Source organism: Myiozetetes cayanensis, unplaced genomic scaffold, assembly GCF_022539395.1.
Source record: "Myiozetetes cayanensis isolate MyiCay16 unplaced genomic scaffold, myiCay2020 scf27, whole genome shotgun sequence".
Classification (NCBI taxonomy): Eukaryota; Metazoa; Chordata; class Aves; order Passeriformes; family Tyrannidae; genus Myiozetetes; species Myiozetetes cayanensis.
Genome location: NW_026087488.1, coordinates 3,156,822 through 3,175,426, shown reverse-complemented (window position 1 = coordinate 3,175,426; position 18,605 = coordinate 3,156,822). Strand labels below are relative to the sequence as shown.

The window sequence follows — 18,605 nt, the reverse complement described above, 5'->3', positions numbered from 1 at the left end:
GACTGAATTCCCACGGGTGCTGAAGCCATGCCACAAATGTTCATGTTGTTGTGGTGACTGCTGGGGCTTCTGCAGCGCCCATAAAGTTGTGTGTCCCTCCAGAACAAGTTTCCACTGTCACCTGAGAGCCCTTTTTGAGGAAATGCACTGGGTGTGCCAGCAGCCCAGCGGGCTTTCACCCTCGCTGCTGTGTGAATAAATTGTGCTGTTCTTCCTCTAGCTTGATTTCAGCTTTCTGTCCTTCACTGGTCTTGTCTCTTCTTTGTTCAATCAGAGGAGTGCGGTATTTGGGGTAATTTTGCTCTAAGAAGCCCTTTAGCCACAGCATTTTGTCATCAGACAGTGCTGCTCTGTCTGGGCTCAATTTTCATGGCTGCTGCTTATTTATCTGCTGGTCTAGTAATAAACAACATCCGGACTGTGAGTGTCAATGCACTGGTGAGCACAGGACACTGAGCAGCTCTCATTGTAGCTCTATTGTGTCACAGTTTTTAAGGAAAAAACCCCAATCAAGTGGTTGAGTAAATGCAGAAAACCTGACACTGTGGGTGGCTGGGTGCAGGGGGAAGCTTGGTGTTAGTTCATTTGCCCTCGGTATCTAAATCATGATACAGCTACAGGTAATCAAGACTGTTTCTCTTTATACTGTCAAGGGGAAGGACTGGAAATCCGAGCCTGATGTGCCAGATGTTGGGCTGCCATAAGTTATTTCCAGCCAGCAGAGCAGTGCTCTGTTAAAATCAGCCATGGTGCTGATAAGCAGCCACGGGTGATCGTGTCTCCTCAAGTGCCATTACGTGGGTAAAAGTCCCAAATACCAGGACTTTTTCCAATGTGAGAAGTGTTAAACTTTTAAGGATGTTGGATTATAGCAGCTAATAGATCTTGGTAAAAGGGGCCTGAATAACAGAGTGTGATTAACTATTGCAGCTGCTGCTGGACACTCACTCTCTGAAGATGGTTCTCCTGGATCTGCCCTCCATTGGGTCCCAAGTGGTGAGAAAGGCTCCTGCCAGCTACACAAAGATAGTGGTGAAAGGCATGACTCGGGCTGAAATGATCCTGAAGGTAACTCAAGACTTTTGATAACCTGCCAGCCAGACTGCTGGACTGGGAATCGGAGCGAGCGAATTCCAGGGGGCCCTTCCCTTGAATGCAGCGATCTGCAATTGCACATGAACGTATGCGAGCCCGTCCGGGTGCGCTGCCAGCTGTTCTGCAGAGCTGGCTCACTCACCGTGGGTTTGCCCCCACTCTCTTTTAGTATCGCATTTTGAGTTTTCATCCTCGTTTTTCAAGGTAACCAAGGGCTAAAGTTCTGCTTACTAGGAGTGTTGGGGCACCAGGTTCCCTCAGGAGCTTGTGAAAATCAGAGCTAGCATCCGTGTCTGCCTCGGGGCAAACCCTGGAGTTCAGGTTACTCCAGGCCTTTGTGCAGACTCCGTCACGCAGGGGAGCCAAGCCGTGCTTGAGTCACCTGTTTACTGTCTAGTGCAACAGCCAGTGCAAACATGTCTGGGTTACTGTATTCACCAGAGCCCTTTTTCATTTTCCAGACCTGGTGCCTGGAAAATGACCCAAAAGCAGTGTGTTGTCTTCACAAAAAGTAACAAGCAAAGCAATCTCCCCTTCCCAACTGGTGCTGGAGTAAGAAGTTAGGTTTGGTCCCAGGAGAAGCCATGGGAGCTGTACAGTTGTACCCTCCTGGGTGATGGGATTGTCCCCTGCTCACCAGCAGTGCTGTGAAGACATTCCTGTGAGGGAATTAGTGGCATCTGGGATCAGGCAAGACAGGCAGCTGCCAGCCAGAGCCTCCTGTAAAGCGCAGCCAAGGCAAGGGGGGGTGAGGAGCTCGAGCTCTCAGTGCTCCCCTGCAGCTCAGTGTGGCTTTGCTCCCATGCCCAAGGTAATGTCACAGCTGACTTTGCCTCTTGAATTCAGAAATGAGTTCTCCAGTTCCATGCTTTTGGAGTAGGATGACTGAGGTGTTAGTAACTACTTTAAAATAAGTCTAAATTTTCATACAAATGACCTGAAGAAAAATACCCTGGTTGTGCTAACGGGAGCAGAGAAGGTCTTTCCTTGGAGCTTATATGTGAGTCAGAAAAGTAGCGGAGTTAATTTGTCTGCCCTCAGCATCACACTGGCTTCATTGAGATGGAGATGAAAGCAGTGCAGGGAGTGCAGGCTGTGCAGCAGCAGTGGCACTGCTGTGTCACACATCCCGTGCTGGCCCTGCTGCTGCACAAAGCACATCAGGCCCCAAGTGGGGGCTCTGTGTCCATGTAACTGGAAATCAAACAGTGATACCCTTATGGCCCCGTGGGATCAGTGGGGATGGGGCTGAAGGGTCGTGTGGGGCAGGTTGGTTAATTGTAGTGACTGAATAGATCACCCTGAGCCTTGGTAAGCCACACACAGCATTTGGGGCTGGTGCTAGCACCAATCTCTCAGGTTTGGGAGAGAAGGAAAGGCTCTCAGAATTGCCTGCTCCTGGTGGACCACCAGTATTTCTGCAGGAAGGTTTCCTTGCAGGAGCCCAGAGCTCACTGGTCACTGTATGCCTCTCTTGCATGCAGCAATACCACCAGTGCAATTATATGCCCAGGCTTGTACTGGAGCAGCTAATTCAGGAGAAGAATCACTAAGAATCACTGAGCCCGTGGATGGCACGAACAAATTCATTCAGCTGAGCCCCACAAAGCTCAGATGCAAGTGGGGAGGAGGGCGTCAGGGCGTGCACATCCCGCAGAGCTCTTTCCCTTCTCCTCTGGCTGCGCTCTCTGAAGTTCCAGCTTTTCATCTTGGCAGAAGATTTTTACAAGGGCTGTAAATTAAGGATTTATAAGTGTATACATGGCTATGATGTTTCATTGGTCTGAAGTGCAGGGAAAGAAAGAAATGTCTCGGTGACAGAATACAGTATGGGGTGAGCTGGGTCAATGGAAACATATGGAAATGTTTTTGGAGGCAGGGAAGAGTCTGGTCTTGTGCTGTTTCTGCCCTGTGTGTGTGCATGCATTTACACACGCACACACACGCTCTTCCACAGAAAGATGGTTTTGCTGCCCAGCGTTATCAAAAGATGTGTTCTCTGTGGAGCTCGCTGCTTATGTAAGGAAATCACACCAATGGGGGATCACCTTTCCAGCTTTGAGGCTGTTTTGATTTTTTTTTTCCTGACTTCCACCGTTACTCCTGGGCAGATGTCAGTGGGGGTTCCCACGCAGCATCCCAGTCTCTCCAGAGGAGTGTACGAGAGGAGCTGCACCCAAAGGACAGAGTGGGTGCGTGTGGCACTGCTCACCCATCAGGTGACGTGCCAGCAGCAGCAGGACTGCAGAGCAGAGAGCTCTGGCCCGCTCTGGGGATGAGGGAGTGACCACAGAGCGTTGTCACATTCCCCTGTGACACACTGCCTGTCCTGCCTCCAGGCAGGAAGGAGTGAGAGGGACACACAGCCAAAGTGAGGGTCTGGACTGCATCCAGGCTGCCTGATCCCTGGGGACTCTCTGGGTGTCACCACCAGCACCGCCTTTGTCCGCTGAGCGACTCCCCAGCTTGTCTTCCCCATGCAACAAGATAAAACCTTGAGCTTTGACAATGTGCCAGTGCCTGCCAGTTCACAGGCCACGGACAAAGTCCTGCTGCTCTCTGAAACATGATGCACAACCCCTTGGGTCTGAGCACTGTTGTGCTGAAAAAGACCTGTCCTCCTCCCTCCTCTCTACTCTGCTTCACTCACCCTTATCTCTCTTACTAGCAGCACATGCAGCTTCTTTCTTGCTCCTTAAGCATTTTATTTTAGAAGCCAGTCCTGCTGTCACTTCTTGCCCGAGTTGACTGAGCACTGGCTTTAACTCATATTATTTGTCTGATCTCTTTTTTCTTGCCTTGGCAGGTGGTGATGGCTCCACATGAACCCCCGGTTGTGTTTGTTGACAATTACATCAAGCTCCTCGCTGACTGCAGCACTGACACATTCCAGAAGATACTTGACATGAAGGTTAGAACCTGTCCAGAGCTTCTGCTCATCCTCTAGTGCTGCAATGAGATCACTGGTGACTTTATTTCAGTGGCAATTCAGAGGGGCTTGGGGTGGGAAAAGCACTGTAAGGCAAGTGTATTCTCTGTAATCTGGAAGTGTATAGAGTAGAGTTACTGAAGAGAACTGAGCTGCTGAAGAAAAGCTTTTCAGTTCACTTCACATGCTCCTACCTGCTCTGGCTCCTGGGGCTGAGCTCAGTTGTGTCAGGATCATCCGGAGGTCTTCGTGCAGCTCTGGGTGGGTGAACAAGGTTGAGCTTTGAAATGGGCTCTCCTGCAGCTACTCCCACGCACATCCACTCCCAGATCAATGAATTCTGACCTCCTCCCTGCCCTGTGCTTTGCTCCTGCAGGGCCTGAAGAGGAGTGAGCAGAGCAGCATGCTGGACCTGTTCCGCCTGCGCCTCCCCGCTCCTCCCCCCGGCGGGGACAGCCCCGGCTCTCTGTCACTGAGCGCTCCGACACCCGAGCAGGAATCCTCACGGATACGGAAACTGGAGAAACTCATCAAAAAAAGACTCTGAGTGAGCAGAAGAAAACTCCACTGGCTCAGGACTGGCTGCAGTGAGTGGGAGCAAAGCTCGTCAGGCTTGTGATTTACAGTGTGCTGCTGGAAAACCCGTGTCCCGTCACTCCCCGTCCCTGTGATCTCTTAACCATCATAGACTGTGATGCTTTCAGACCAAGGAAGAATCTGATGAAGGTGTTTGGCCTTGGCTTAGCAGGTTTGAAACCCAGGACATTGTCAGGTCCACATGGTGGAGAAAATAGAGGTATCTGGAAGTCAGCAGCTGCAGAAACAGTTTAGGTGGACTCAGAGAATGTCTGGCTGTGATACACTGGGTGTCACAGCTTTTATCCTGGCTGAGCTCCTGCTGCAGCACTGAGGATTTTGCCTGAGAGTTCTGTGTTACTGCTCGCTCCCTGCTGCAGAGCTGTTCCTTTGATAGATTATTTATTAGGGGTGAACCAACCCCGTACCATCACCACCACCAAAAACCCCGACCCTTTAACAGCTAGGATCCAGGCATCTGCAGCTCCACTGACTCAACGAGATGCCCAGGAGAGAACCCCAAAGCAGATTTCCCTGCTGCTCCCAGGACAGGCATGCACAAAGCACCGTGAAACAGCAAGTCAAATCCTTTCCAGAACAAGAGGAAAGGGCTGAATTAATGCCTTCTGCACCTTGGCAAACCTCCTGCCAGCCCAGCCGGCAGCCTGGGTCGCTGTTACAGTTTAAAGGCCAAACAGGACATCTGCAGAGCCCAGCTCCAGCTGCTTGTTATTTCTCTGGCGTGTGCTGGGCTCGCCCGCTGTCCCTGATGGGAGTTCCCATCCAGCATCTCGCCCTCTCTCCACAAAGAGCCCTTCATGGAGCAAGCGTCAAACAGCACCGGCCCCTCGTTCTCACACCACCCGGTGTGTCCCAATCAGGGTGTGCCCCTTTGGCATCTTCACTGCCCTGCAAGGAGAGGTGCTGGAAATGTTGGCTCTAACAGGGAGCCAGGGCTGCTTCCTGGGACAGGAGCCTTGCATCAGCCTCAGCCTTCAAGGCCCTTCCTCTCCTCCTCAGTTTCTGAGCTTCAGCTTGCACCAGTGCAGAGAGGAGGAGAACCAGGGGTGAAATATTTTGGATAACCCAGGCCCCTCTTCCTGGGGCCCAGCTCCTGGCTGCCAGCCACAGAGCCAGCGTGGAGCAGGGGTGGATGCTTCCTCAAGGACTCTCCATGCAGGGAAGCATCACCTTGTCATTAGCACTGCTGGATTTCTGCCCAGACTCCTCTGTGCCCTGTTTGGAGGACTTGGAAGGCCCAAGGATTGAACCCCATGTGGGTGTAGGGGCAGACCGACCAGTCGTGCCTGTGTTATTTAACTCAAGCTTCACTTGCACGTGCAGGAAAGAGAAGTCCTGTACCAGTTTGGTGGGTGAGGAAGGACTGTGCTGTCAGATGCCTTCCTGGGAGGGTCATGTTTCCCACCAGGGCAAGTTTAGGCCTTAGGACTGTATTTATTAGGGGCTGTGTTCACAGGGATTGTAGTACTCACTGCTGCACATCAGGGAGGGGGGATTAGACTCCAGGAGTATGAGTTCCATCCACCCAAACCCAGAGTTTCGCTGGGATAAGTGAAGGAGGAAGTGAAAGGAGAAATCCTTGAGTAAGGCAGAACCTGGGCTCATGCTGTTTGTGCATCAGCACTGTCCCCTCTTGAGCATGGGCTGCTCCCCGTGGCTCTGGAAGGGCAAATTTGGTGCCTGGTTGGTAAAATCCCTCCTCCCTTTGCACAGCAGCAGGTGAGTGTGTGTGAACAGGCAGGAGTTGGTCACACAATTCGAGCAGAAGGAATAAGCCCACAGAGATGAAACCCTCACCAGTCAGGTTTTGTACTGCTGCTCAGACCCAGCTGCTGCTGCAGCAGGGTGTGCACTAACAGTTATGTTAACAAAAACTCTTCAGGGTCTATTTTCAGGGGTCTCCAGGTTTGGCCTTGGCTGTGTGGGAGCTCAGCTGCAGAGCACAGTCCCTCCAGAGCAGCAGTAACACCACCTGTGGGGAGGGACAGCAGTTTTCTCATCACTCCAGTTTTACAAATCTGCTGTTGCCTCGTTTATTTCCTCTTCTGATTTCACACTGGGTGACAAAAGAAGGAACGGTTTGAAAGCACATCAGGGCTCTGAACAGCCGTTCCCCAAGGACAGATTATCTCAAGGTGCATGTGCAGGATGGCTCATGTGTTATCACTTTGCATAGCCAGGGAGGAGGGAACATGGGTTTGCAGAGATTCATTATTCCCAGAGGGGGATGAATAATTTATTTTAGATGAATTTGTCTTTGCTTTTTCTAAGGATAAGGCTCTAACTAAATTATGAATAGCTGAAGACGATGTTGAAGTTATCGTTGCGTGTCTTTCCCAAAGGCTTCCCCTATTTCATTCTCTGCACTTCATTCTGTAGATAAGAGGAAATAAAAGGAGAAATGAATTTTTAGTTTCAGCCTTTGAAGAATGCTACAGGGCTGGGTGTTCAGAGTTCCACTTTTAGAGAGCAAATCCACAGTTTTCTACATTCACTGTAAGGGTTTTGTGCCCCTGGCTTTTGGGTGTTTATCAGATTTGGCAGGTCTCTGTGTGTGTGTTTGCTCTTTGAGTTTGACATCTCTGGGGAATAAAGGATGATTATTTGTTTTCTGTATAAAATGTCACTTTTTATGGTCTTGGGCCAAGGTGTAATTCTGGCTGTATGTCGGGGTGTGACACTAAAATGAATTAAATGGTTACTGATGTTCATGGCTGGGTGTTTTCTGTACTGCTGCCACACAGCAAACCCCAGTGGCCAGGATGGACCTCGGCCAAAGACACCCTTTCTGTCCGCCTTGCTCGCTCCTCTTCTCTGCCTTTTCCACCCTCTGCCATTCCAGCAGCATCCTCAGGAGCTCCCCATGTGGGCAGTTCAGCACAACTGACCTTGTGCCCCTAAATAATCACATCATTTCTGGTGACTGCGGCTGCTGCAGAGGTTTCTGAGATCTCCTAATTTTTCCCTTGAAATTAATTAATAGGTAGTGCCTTTTTCCACGCGCTGCATGACGCTGGAGCCGTTTCTTTCGCTTGGAGAATTAATGACTCATTTGCTTTTCTCCTGCCGGTCCTGCCCCCTCCGCCCTTGGGCAGGAGCAGCCTGCGCCGGGCGACGGGTGTTTATTTCTTTCACCAGATTTACAGCCGGGATTTCGAGCATCCCAGTGACGACGTCCAAGCCTCCACGAGCCTTTCCTTGGCTCCTGGCTCGGCCATCCACGAGGGCGGTGGCGGCAGGGCTGTAAAAGCTGAGCAAACCTCAGCGATGTGCCGTCAGCGCTCGTCCCTGCAGCCGGACCACTCCCAGGGCTCCCGTCAATCCCAGGGCCCGGCAGCTCGCTGTGAGTACAACTCCTCTGTGCCACAGGGAGCAGCCTGGCATTTCCCATCGTTTGGAAATGACTTTCCATCGTTGTCAAACAACACGGGATCCTTTTGATTTGCTTCTCCCGGTGACATCGGGGTGTTCTGCGGTTCAGGTGCTGACTGAGCCGAGCACGCCCGGCCCGGTGGAAAGTCCTTTATGGAAGGAGGATCTTGATAAGAGACTCTTATCTGCCCTGTCCCACCTGTGCGTGGGCAGTTAAAAAGTAAATAATGTGGACAAGCCGGCTGCGATGTACAGACAGAGGAAAAGATTTCCAATGCCATCAGGGACAGCACAGATCGGTACGGTTTGAGAGGCTTTCCAAGAGGGCAGAGTACACGTCCTGAAAAGCAGAGCCCCTGTACACAGTGACTCAGTAGTAGCAGAGTTATCGAGCAGTTAAAATTCTGGTTAAACACTCCCTTTTCGTCCTGGCAGGCGGATTTGCAGATCTGGATGTTGCTGCTGTGGGAGATCCTTGGGTGGGCAGAGCCCCCACGGCTGTTCAAACACCTCCACTCACCTGCCAAGTCCAGAAACGAGAGCCTGGAAGGGCACAAAAAATTGTCCTTTGTGTCAAGCCATGCTGGAGTGGGAGGTTTTGTGCTAGTAAATAGGGAGCAGAAAGATTTCCAGAAGCCTGCGGGGCTCTGCTCATCCCACAGGCACGGCCGGCTGCAGCCTCAGGCAGCTCCCCATGCTCTGAGAGCCCTCTCATTCAGACCCTGATCCCCACGGGAGTGGCTGTGGGGACACCCACAGCCCTTGGAGGTGACTGCTGGAATGTGCCACAAGTTCCCTCCCTTCTTAATTGCACTTAGTGGGTTGTTGGCAGTGCAGGTTTTCACCCAGGAGCTGCACAGCAGCTCTGAAATTATGATTGTGTTCATCTGGAAACTGCTCCAGTGCCTTCTGAGGCATCTAATTTCATAAAGGGCTTTTATGGGAGATTTTGGAGCCAGGAATGGTCAGCTTTCCCATTGTTTGCAGAGACCAGCATCTCTTTTTTTGGGGATGCATTTAAATCAAAAGGAAGAAAACACCTGCCCAGCACATTTGCTCAGACTCCAAAAATCTCAGTCAAAATTTTTAATGTTCTTTTTCTTTCCATCTGCATTTTTCAGCGAAGACAAACAGCCTCATAGTATTTCTTCAAAGGAATGTAAATTCCTTGAGGAAGTCTCCGGAGTTCCCAGCACCGCATAGCTGCAAACCACAGACGCCTACGGCTGAAAGTTCTGCTCTGCTTTTAATTTCGGGGCAGGGAAGGAATTTTTTTTCAGAGGTTTGGGTTCACTTGTGTTGGGCCCGTCAGGCCAGACTGCTGGTTTCTGCACAGGGGAGTGTTGACTTTGGCCGGCTGCAGACAGTTCTTTCCCTCCACAAGAGTATTCCCCCACCGAATCTGATGACACGGCGCAATTATTTCATTAGGATTTTCCAAAAAAGGTTCCCTCGCTCTCCTCTAGCGCTAGAAAGACCTTTTCCTTCTGTTCTCTTATTTCGGCTTCGGCAGCTTTGCCTGAAAAATGCAATTAGGGAAGGCAGTGCTGCTGCCTGAGTCTGAATGCTTGAGAGGGGGAGTGAGAGAGAGAGAGCAGCCTGAAGAGAAAACTTTGGGGGCTTAACCAGACTGCCAGAATTCCCTGCAGAACCCTGTCACTGGGGAAAGCACCACTGGAGGCGGGGACAGCCCAGCAGGATCTGGCAGCTCTTTCAGTGCTCCCCAAAATCCATGCTGGCACAGGAAAGGGCAAGGCGTTGGGACAGTGTTCCATGGGTTGGACCAGGGATGCGTCGGGGCTGGTTTCACAGAGTCACAGAACTGAGTAGGTTGGAAAAAACCTCCTGAGATCATCGAGGCCAAACTGATAGAACACCACCTTGTCACTGGCACTGAGTGCCACGTCCGGTCCTCCCTTAAACGCCCCGTGGGACGGTGACTCCACCACCTCCCTGCGCAGCCCATTCCAATGCCTAATTCCACAGGGCTGGGGACGGAGCGATGGGGCAGGGATGCAGGACGGCGGTACGGGCATGGAGGCACCGGGAGGGCAGGGACACTGGGAACACACCGAGAGCACGAGGAGAACGGGGGTCCGGGAAAGACGGGGAGAACCGGGAGGACACGGGGGGAAGCGGGAGCAGGGGGAGAACTAAAACACCGGTGGGACAGGGGGACACCGGTGGGACACGGAGGCACCGGTGGGACAAGGGGACACCGGTGGGACAGGGGGACACCGGTGGGCTCCGGGCCGGGGCCCGCCCCGCCCCTGCCGTGTCCCCGCCCCGGCCCCGCGGCCGCCCCGCCCGCCGCCGCCGCCCGGGCGCAGCCGGCGCAGGGAGCGGAGCGGCGGGACCGGCGGGCAGGGGCCGGGCCGGGGCAGGGACCGGCGGCTCCGCCATGGTGGGGCGGCTCAGCCTGAGGGAGGTGCCCGACCTCCCGGACATGAGGAAGCGGGGCGACTCCGGGCTCGACAGCCCCGACTCCGGGCTGCCCCCCAGCCCCGGGCCCGCGCCCCCGCCCTGGCTCCTCTCCTCGGGCAGCCCCGACCGCGCCGCCGCCGCCAACGGGCTGCCGGAGCCCGACCCGCCCGCGCCCTCCGCCGCGGTGAGTACCGGCCCGGCCGCCCCTCGCTGAGTCCCGGGGGACGCCGGACCGTCCTGCCGGGGCCGCAGGTGCCGGGCCCGGCGTCCCCCGGGGAGCGGAGGAGCCCCCGAGCTGCCCCCGCCGGGATGCACCGCCCGGGACCCCGCGCTGTCGGCCCCGGCCGCGCTCGGGGCCCCGCAGCATCCCGTGGGAAAAGGAGGGTGGAAACCCGCGGGGGTTACCGGCGGGTCGGCGTGGGAATGGTTTGGGAATAACCGCCCCTGGTTTCCCTCCTTTTCGCCGGCCTCTCCGGCCGCTTTCGTATCCCTTAAGGGACCTGCACCGGGAGGGATCCCGCCCGGCACTCGGGGTCGTGTCAGGGATCCCTTTTACAGTGCCTCCAGCTCTGGGGTCGGTTCTTGGTGCAAGGGAATCCCTGTCCCTCCTGCGCCAGGTCGGGGTTGGGACAGGGTTGCAATATGTCTTTGAAAATCCCTGCGGAAAGTGAGCTCCTGTTATTCCACAGTGACCCAGAGTAGGAAGTTTGTGTATAAACTCTGGGTTCAGTTAATAGTATCAGATAGATATGTGCTGGTTTTTCACCAAATGGTTTTTGGATGTGAACGCTGAGCTGGTGTTACAAGTACTTTGGAAAACTGCAAATTTATAGGGGAAAATCCCTTTTCTACAGGGGTGCTGCTGTGAAATTGGAAAAGGCCATAGGAGAATTGTGTGTTGAACCAGAGAGATGCTCACAGCCCCCTTGCCCCTCGTTAGTAAGCACATGTGCAGGGGTGGCTTCAAAAACACAAGCCCATTGGGTTCCTTCCCTTTGGGGCCACTTTGGGCTGTGGGACATTGCCGGGCCATTGTCAGCTCATGGCTCTGGGTGTCCAGGAGAGGAGCACAGGGAAAGTCCATGAATCACTCCTCAGTGGGAATGAGTTAATCCTTCCCAACATGCTGTGTGTGAATTAGATGGGATTTAATGCCTGCAAATCGGAGCCAGGGCGTAGCTGTGAAAGGAGGAGGTTGCTCACGGGGAGATGCCCCGCGATGGGTCCCTGCTGCGGGCTGTCCCTGGGTGTATCGGATGAATCCGGCAAGGAGGGAGCTCTCATACACCCCTGTAATGTTTGCTCTAAACTGAGCGTGGGCTCCCACATGGAACAGACTCTAGTTCATGCTGCAGAAGCTACGCTGTGCTGAGGGCTTGTATTCCTCTCTCGTTCCCCAGAGTGGCTCCTCTGAATTGGGCTCCCAGAGTCAGGACCTTGCCTTCAAACATGCCCCTTGGCACCTCTTGGATGCTGTAGATCAGCATGGACTCAGGCCTGTGGGATGCACCTGTAGGCACGTCTTGGACTAGCAGATCCTCCTGCACATAAATGTGAACCTCAACATCTCCGTACCAAGGGATAAATAAATGTCTTTTATTGAGAATATACTGACTTGTAATATAAAACTTTTGCATTTTTTTGCAGAATTCCGTGTTCTCCCCCAGCCCTGTTCTCTCCAGCTGCCCTCCAAGATTGTGTCCTTTATCCTTTGGCGAAGGAGTTGAGTTTGACCCTTTACCACCAAAGGAAATAAGGTAAATACTGTGTTACAGTCACCTCGTTTTGAAGGAGTTAGAGGAGACAGCACATGAAGGAGCAGTTAGGCCTTATCAGTGCCCATGAGTCAGGTTAATTTATTTGCAGAGCTATTGTTCACCGCAGCTGTACATTCCTGGACCTGGACATTTGTACAAGCTAAGGAGTGTTCAGCCTCTTGTAATCCCACCCATGTGGTTGGGTTTGGTTTGTTACTTTTTTCCAGGAAGACTTTCTTGTATTTTACTTTCCTGCTTTGACTTCCTTGCACCGCTCCAAAATGTTGCCTCTCAACTGATTAACCAGAAGGTAATCATGAGGGAACAGCTTCAAAGTTCTTTCTAGGACTGTTTTATTAGAGGAAGGGAATTTTGCTCTTGTAACCTCATGGTTTTATAATAAGCACTTTCTATCTTAACAGCTGTGGCTGGTTGTGTGAAATAAAAGGAAAGGTAATATTCAGAGGAGTGCATAATTATTTTTTTTAATGCGCTGCATCGCTTCACAGCCTGTGAATTATTCCTTTGAACATCATGATTTGCAGTAATGAGAAATGAAGGCTCCCAGTTGATGACTGTGCGAGCAGAGGTAGGCTGATAAAATCAAACGGAAGCCTAATGCAGGGGAGGGTAGGAAGAATTATGTCCTGGTGTGGGGAAGGAGCCTGTGCTGTGGCTGGAATTGGAGGCAGTTAGCACTGTGAAAAAGCCAGCACAGAGTTGTCACAGTGTGAAGGAGATGAAAACTTTCTGTTGCAGTCCAGGCACAGAGGATTTTCTCACCAGCAGAGGCTGGAGCGCAAACTGAAGTATTTTCCTGTGAGTTGAATCTTCACAAGTTTGTCTTCAGAGAGTGCCCCGTGCTGGGAGTGATAGCAGAGAACTCCCACGTGACTCCTGGCAGAGCAAAACTGAGAAGATAACGTGTGCTTCCAGGGACTTGGCACTCCGAGGAGTCAGGATGTTTGTGTGCAAAGCCTAAACGTGGATCTCGGCCCCTGGGCTTAGGAATCTGAAGGAGGTTTGTAGGTTCACAGGGCTCAGGGCTAAAATGATGTACACAAGGACTGAGGAGGTGTTTGTTAGCGCTGGCAGCTGGGCTGAGCAGCGATAGTTCTGGGTGTGCTGCTAACGTGGGGCTCTTTCCTCATCCCATAAATGTGTGAGTAAGGCACCGGCAGGCGTTCCTTGCTCGGCGTGGCTGTTTTTGTGTTGAGCTGGCAGGTTCAGGGCCGAGGAGCCACCCTGGTACCGCGCTCCAGAAAAACACACCCTGCTGCTGCTGCGCGGGCGAGCTCACCCCACGTGCCTCTCGCGTTTCAGGTACACGTCCTCCGTGAGATACGACTCGGAGAAGCACTTCATCGACGACGTCTACATGCCCGTGGGCCTGAGCGTGTCCTCCTGCAGCCAGACGGTGATCTGCGTCCCCAGCTGCACGTGGCGCAGCTACAAGTCAGAGGTGCACCTCGAGCCCCGCAACAAGCCCCGGCGCTTCACCAGCACCACCATCATCTACCCGAAGCACGCCAAGACTGTGTACACCACCACGCTGGATTACAACTGCCGCAAGGCCACGCGGCGCTTCCTGTCCAGCGTAGAGCTGGAAACCTCGGAGTACCTCGGGAACGACTGCGTCCTGGATGGTTGCTGACTGCCGGGCTCCTCTCTCGCTCCGATCCATCCCGGCCCCGCCTAACGTACTGTGCTAACTCCACTAAGCTAAAGCGGGTACAGACCCTCCTTTCCCAGCTCTTAATTCCTGCTTTGAGCATCAGAACGGCCCGGAGCGCAGTTTTCTTGTGGGAACATAACTTAGTTAAGGGACTTGTTTCTTCGCCTCCGAGGTCGTGAGTTCCCTCCCCTTCCCCGCAGTGCAGTAATCAGGTGAAAATAACGGGAAGCATTTTCCCGGAGGAAAAGCTGACAGGTAAGAAAGAACGTGGAATAGTGCCTGGCAGGTGGAGATCCATTTGATTCTTTGGGGCGATGTGCAGAATTAAGGGCAGTTCGCTTCTCTTGCAGAGAATCTACCCAGTCATTTGGTTGCAGATAGCCAGAGCTGTCAGTCATTTCAGTTTAGATCACAAGAGTGCTTTCTCTAGAAGGACCACCTCCTGGAAATTCCTGGAAAAAGCGAACAGAAAAATCCAGAACTCTGAATTTAACAGGTACAGAAGTGCTATCACATGGCATTCGTGTCTTGGTTGAAGGCGTGAATTGGAAAGAAGAGGGATTCTGAGCAGTGCTTTTGCAGCTTCCAGGCAAATTCGGGTAATTCCAGTTCTTTGGATGAACGGCGCGATGTATCCTCTGTTTTTACGACTTCAGCAGCGCAGTTGTCCGTGCAGCGCTCATTTGTGTGAGTGTGGTGGGACTTGTACCAAAGATTAAAATTATCCAGGCCAAAAATCATCCCCGTGTTTGCTGGAAAGTCGGGTCTTGACAATGCGGAGGTGGAAAAACCGCAAGTGCCTTGTTTTTATGGACACTGATCTGTCTGCTCTGAGGGAGCTGTACCCAGGCAAGTTTCAGATAACGTTTATACAGGGACCTAGAACAGCAAAGGAGGTGCTGGGGTGGGGTGTGAGAGGCTGTTGTGGTGGAGGTTGAGAGGAGGTCTGATGGTAGCGAATGACAGGCAGATTTTTAGTGTGTAGTGAAATCCAGGGCTGTAGCTCTGCTTCCCCGCTGAGCTTCTCGTTGCAAAGGTCTGTGTCCTCGCTGGACTTTGCTATCCGGGATGTCACTGGAGTGGGGTAGCCTGTCTGTAAGTGCCGAGTGACCCCTCCAGTCCCAAGTGCATGCTGAGTTTGAGGACCAAAGGGAATAGCTTCAGACATTATTAAAGTCTGTGGGGATGCTACGTACATTAGTGTGTCGTGTGCTTTGATGGAAATAAGACGGAGGGGTTTCCTTCTTCTCCCAGATTTTTTTTCCCTGTGCTGACGGAGCGCAGTGCAGCGTGGAGAGCATCTGCTTTGGGGAGCCTGGGTTACACGGGGTGCAGTCGCTCAGAAACACCTGGTAGACTTGTCTTGTGTGGGCACAGCTTTTCCACGTGTTCCAGAACTCCTCCGAGGTGTGGGCCCGCTGTGCGGCGCAACACCAGCCCTGGAGCTGCTTCTGAGGAGGACTTGGGTAGTGCATGGCCCCAAGGGTGAGTTTTGTCAGTGGTGAGCTAAACCTCGGAGCCTGTTCTTGAGCTGTACTCAACGCGTGTTTGGGCAAGTGCGATGAGTGGTGTGGAAGTGCAGTCCAGGGAACAGAAGCGATTTTGGGAGATGAAGAATGCAGCAGGAAGGAAGCCTTCAGTTTGTATGGCTTGGGGTGGTTTGGTTTTTTTTGTTGTCGTTGTCGTCATGGTTTTTTACTTATTTATTAGCTCAGAACAGAACATCCTTAACCTTTGGTACTTGCCTCTGGGATCCCAAACCAGCTCCAGGAGGGCAGAGGGCATGGTCAGGTAGGCATCGCTCCAGAGTTAAGAGCAGCACAATGTTGTGATTAAACACGTTGGTTTCAGGCTGCAGTACTGAGATGTGTCTTAAAAGTCATGTTGCAACTCCCTCCCAAAAATGCTGCCCCAAGATGTACTTGTGGTGTAACGGAAGGCACAACTCACCCCGGAGCGTGTGGGGTTTCCAACGGACAGAATCCCCCGTGGGAAAGCTGTTGCACCGTTGCTTTGCTGTTTCTTGTACCTTGCTCCTTAACCATGTGGCTGGACACAGGACACTGGAAGGATGTGGACCCCGAATGGCTCTGACAACGCTCTTCCAGTGAATTCATTTGCAGGAGGTCTAAGAGGAGGTTGTTTTTAAGTTGTAAGCATTAGTTGTCCCTAGTTAGAAACAAGAATGACCCTTAGGCTATAAAACACCTGATTTTTTTATAAAGCAAGCAAACTTAAATATGTACCTCTTAAACATATTTTAATTGGTAGAGATACCTTTTAAATTATTTATGTTCCAACATTTGCAAAGCTCTGATTAGCTCTGTGCAAGTGTTCTGATGTCTGTGATGTTTCCCACCCCCTCCTTCTGATTTTCAGTTTGTCTTTTATTTCATTGGTAATAAATGATCTGAAAACCATCCTGTGGGGAAGTCTCTTTATTTTTCATTCAAAGCTTTGCAGTGTTTATTGTGGTAGTTACTTAGAAATAAATACATAATACATCTTGCCAATCCCAGCTCCCCTCCTTTCTCTTCTATCATGTGTTACTGTTGTTTACATATTCTAGGAGGGTGTTTCCTATATAAAACTCTCTATATTAAAAAAAAAATCCCACACCAATGCCAAATGTTGTGGCTTTGTCAGTTTAGTAAGACACTGATTAAGTGCTTTGAAGACAGCTGAAAATCCTCTCCAGTACGTGTTTGAGCCGTTCATCTGGTACAGTTTTATTTTTAAAGAGAGTTTCTGGTATGGATTGCAGCATATCCCATAAGTGAAGAACTAATCCCTTTCAAATATAACACGTCTTTAACCAGGCGGGAATTTATTTTTAAAATGCGGATGCTCAAACGCTACATCAATAAAGACAGCATAAAAATAAGACTAAAATGAGTCATGCATTAAAACTTCATAAAAACCGAAATAGATGGTTATAAACTCTTGTGTTGAGAGAAACTCTGTGCTGTTTTTCTGGATGCTTAATCTGCTCTCCCAACCTTTCCGAATTTGCAGCCGTGCTGATTTTGTTAGCGGCTCCGGCGGAGTAGAAGCGGATGCAATTGAACATCAGTTAATTAATTCCTAATGGGATTCTTTTGCTTACTTTTTATTGTTCATCTGGTTATCTGCCCGCGAAAGCTCCGGAGTTGCACGTAATGACATTATTGGGATCTGGGGAGCTGTGAAGCCGCCGCTCCAGCGAAAGGCTGTGCGAGCAGTTGGGGAATCCCGCAGTGCTTGAAGTATTAAACAGGAGAAAAGCCAAATATAAACATCAATTCTGTGTAAAAGAGTCTATTGGTAAGAGCCATTAAGAAGAAACTTTTAAAATCGCAACAGTGTCTTTCGGGGGGTGGTTTCAGGGAAACTTTCTCTCCTTTCACTCGTGTCACCTAACTTCCAAATGCTTCCCTTAGCGTGGCCTGGGCTGTTTTCCTCGAGTACTGTCATAACACTCTGTATGAAAGATGCTCCTTTACTATGAGAATTTGAAGTAGGGGAGTAAAAGGCAGCTAGACGTAATTTTTAATCCATAATTTAATCCACATTGTCCAAATGGGCTTCTGGTTGCCACCTACCCTGCCAAGGGTAACCCTGGTATGGATGTGCTCTGTTTTCCTTGTACATCTGTTGTGCTTCTCCAGAACGTCACATCTGAGGGTCTGATACAATGAATTTTTATTAAAAAGTGGAACGCTGCACCTAACAGCTGGATCACAAGCCAGGAGGTGAGGGCTGGATTCCCATCCCCACTTTGCAGCAATAAGGTAAGTCCGGGTGCCTGCAAATCCTTTCAGCCTCCAAACAAGCTGTCTGGTCCCTCAGCTGCCCACGAACCAGCAGTGGACAACAGGAATACCTGGAAATCCCAGCTGTAATGCAGTGAGTATTATTTTGAAGTAAACTAAGAGCAGTAATTAGGGATGCTCCAGGACAAACAACAGGCAGTGTGGAAAGAAGCCCTTTTAATTGTTGGGAGCAATCTGAGTTGTGCCCCTATTTTAACAGGTTGCTTTGTTCCTAAAATACAAATGATATAGGCAGTAAGTAGTCAATACTAAGCTACAGAAGTTGTTGAGTTTTTTGGGTGGCACCACCACTGGTGCAGCTCAGAGGCTGTGCTGGCTCGTTCAGCGTTCAGGACCAGTTCACAGTCGCTTTTCCAGGGAGTAACTGCAGCAATCTTCCGTCCCTGCTGCGTGATGGCTGCGATGGAGCGATGGGGAACGCCTGGCAGCTGGGCACGGCTCAGCAGGGAGGTGCTGCTGGATACACAGCTCCTGCTGTTTCCTTCTGTTCGCCTCACAGACACTCAGCCTTTCCTCCTCTGCTCCGGGATCCTCAAGAATCCCGTCCCATCAAAGGCTTTCCTTAGGCTGAGCTGAAAGACCTCCCTCTGCTTGACTAGAATCCAAAATGGTGGAAGTTGATGCCATAACCTTTCTAATTTCTGCATCTTCCTGCTTCTCCTCCGCAGTATTTTGGGCTGAGTCAGGGTTCCTCCTGGGACTTGGGATTTTAAGCACTGGAGGGGAGCGGGCCTGCTGCTCTCTGCTTTTGTGATGGTGTTTATCTGTTAAGGTGATAAGTGCTGTTAGCAAAACTGTAAGCAGTGCCTCTGAGGCTCTCCTGCTTATTTCACAAAAAGAATGATGAGAAAACTGCTTGCTGTGGCCTTCATGTGGCCATTAATAAGAAACCAAATCTACAGGAAAGCATTAATGGCCCAAAAATCTTATTTTCAAGTGGGAAA

The 18,605-nt window shown here is 51.3% G+C and overlaps 2 protein-coding genes across 3 annotated transcripts in view; both read left to right on the top strand.

The window, feature by feature from the left end:
• VPS53 (VPS53 subunit of GARP complex) overlaps positions 1-7,332 on the top strand; it is a 62,939-nt gene extending 55,607 nt beyond the window's left edge. For both annotated transcript variants that reach the window (XM_050321790.1, XM_050321789.1), the window contains exons 20-22: positions 931-1,068; positions 3,902-4,006; positions 4,401-7,332. In XM_050321790.1, the coding sequence (XP_050177747.1) occupies positions 931-1,068; positions 3,902-4,006; positions 4,401-4,571 (414 nt within the window). In that variant the 3' untranslated portion in view covers positions 4,572-7,332. The remainder of the gene's footprint in view (positions 1-930; positions 1,069-3,901; positions 4,007-4,400) is intronic.
• Positions 7,333-10,367: 3,035 nt separating this feature from the next.
• On the top strand, positions 10,368-16,263 carry RFLNB (refilin B). Its single transcript, XM_050321805.1, has 3 exons — positions 10,368-10,601; positions 12,065-12,174; positions 13,498-16,263. The coding sequence occupies exons 1-3, from the start codon at positions 10,395-10,397 to the stop codon at positions 13,826-13,828; spliced, it is 648 nt and encodes a 215-aa protein (XP_050177762.1). The 5' UTR covers positions 10,368-10,394; the 3' UTR covers positions 13,829-16,263.
• The last annotated feature ends 2,342 nt before the right edge of the window (positions 16,264-18,605 follow it).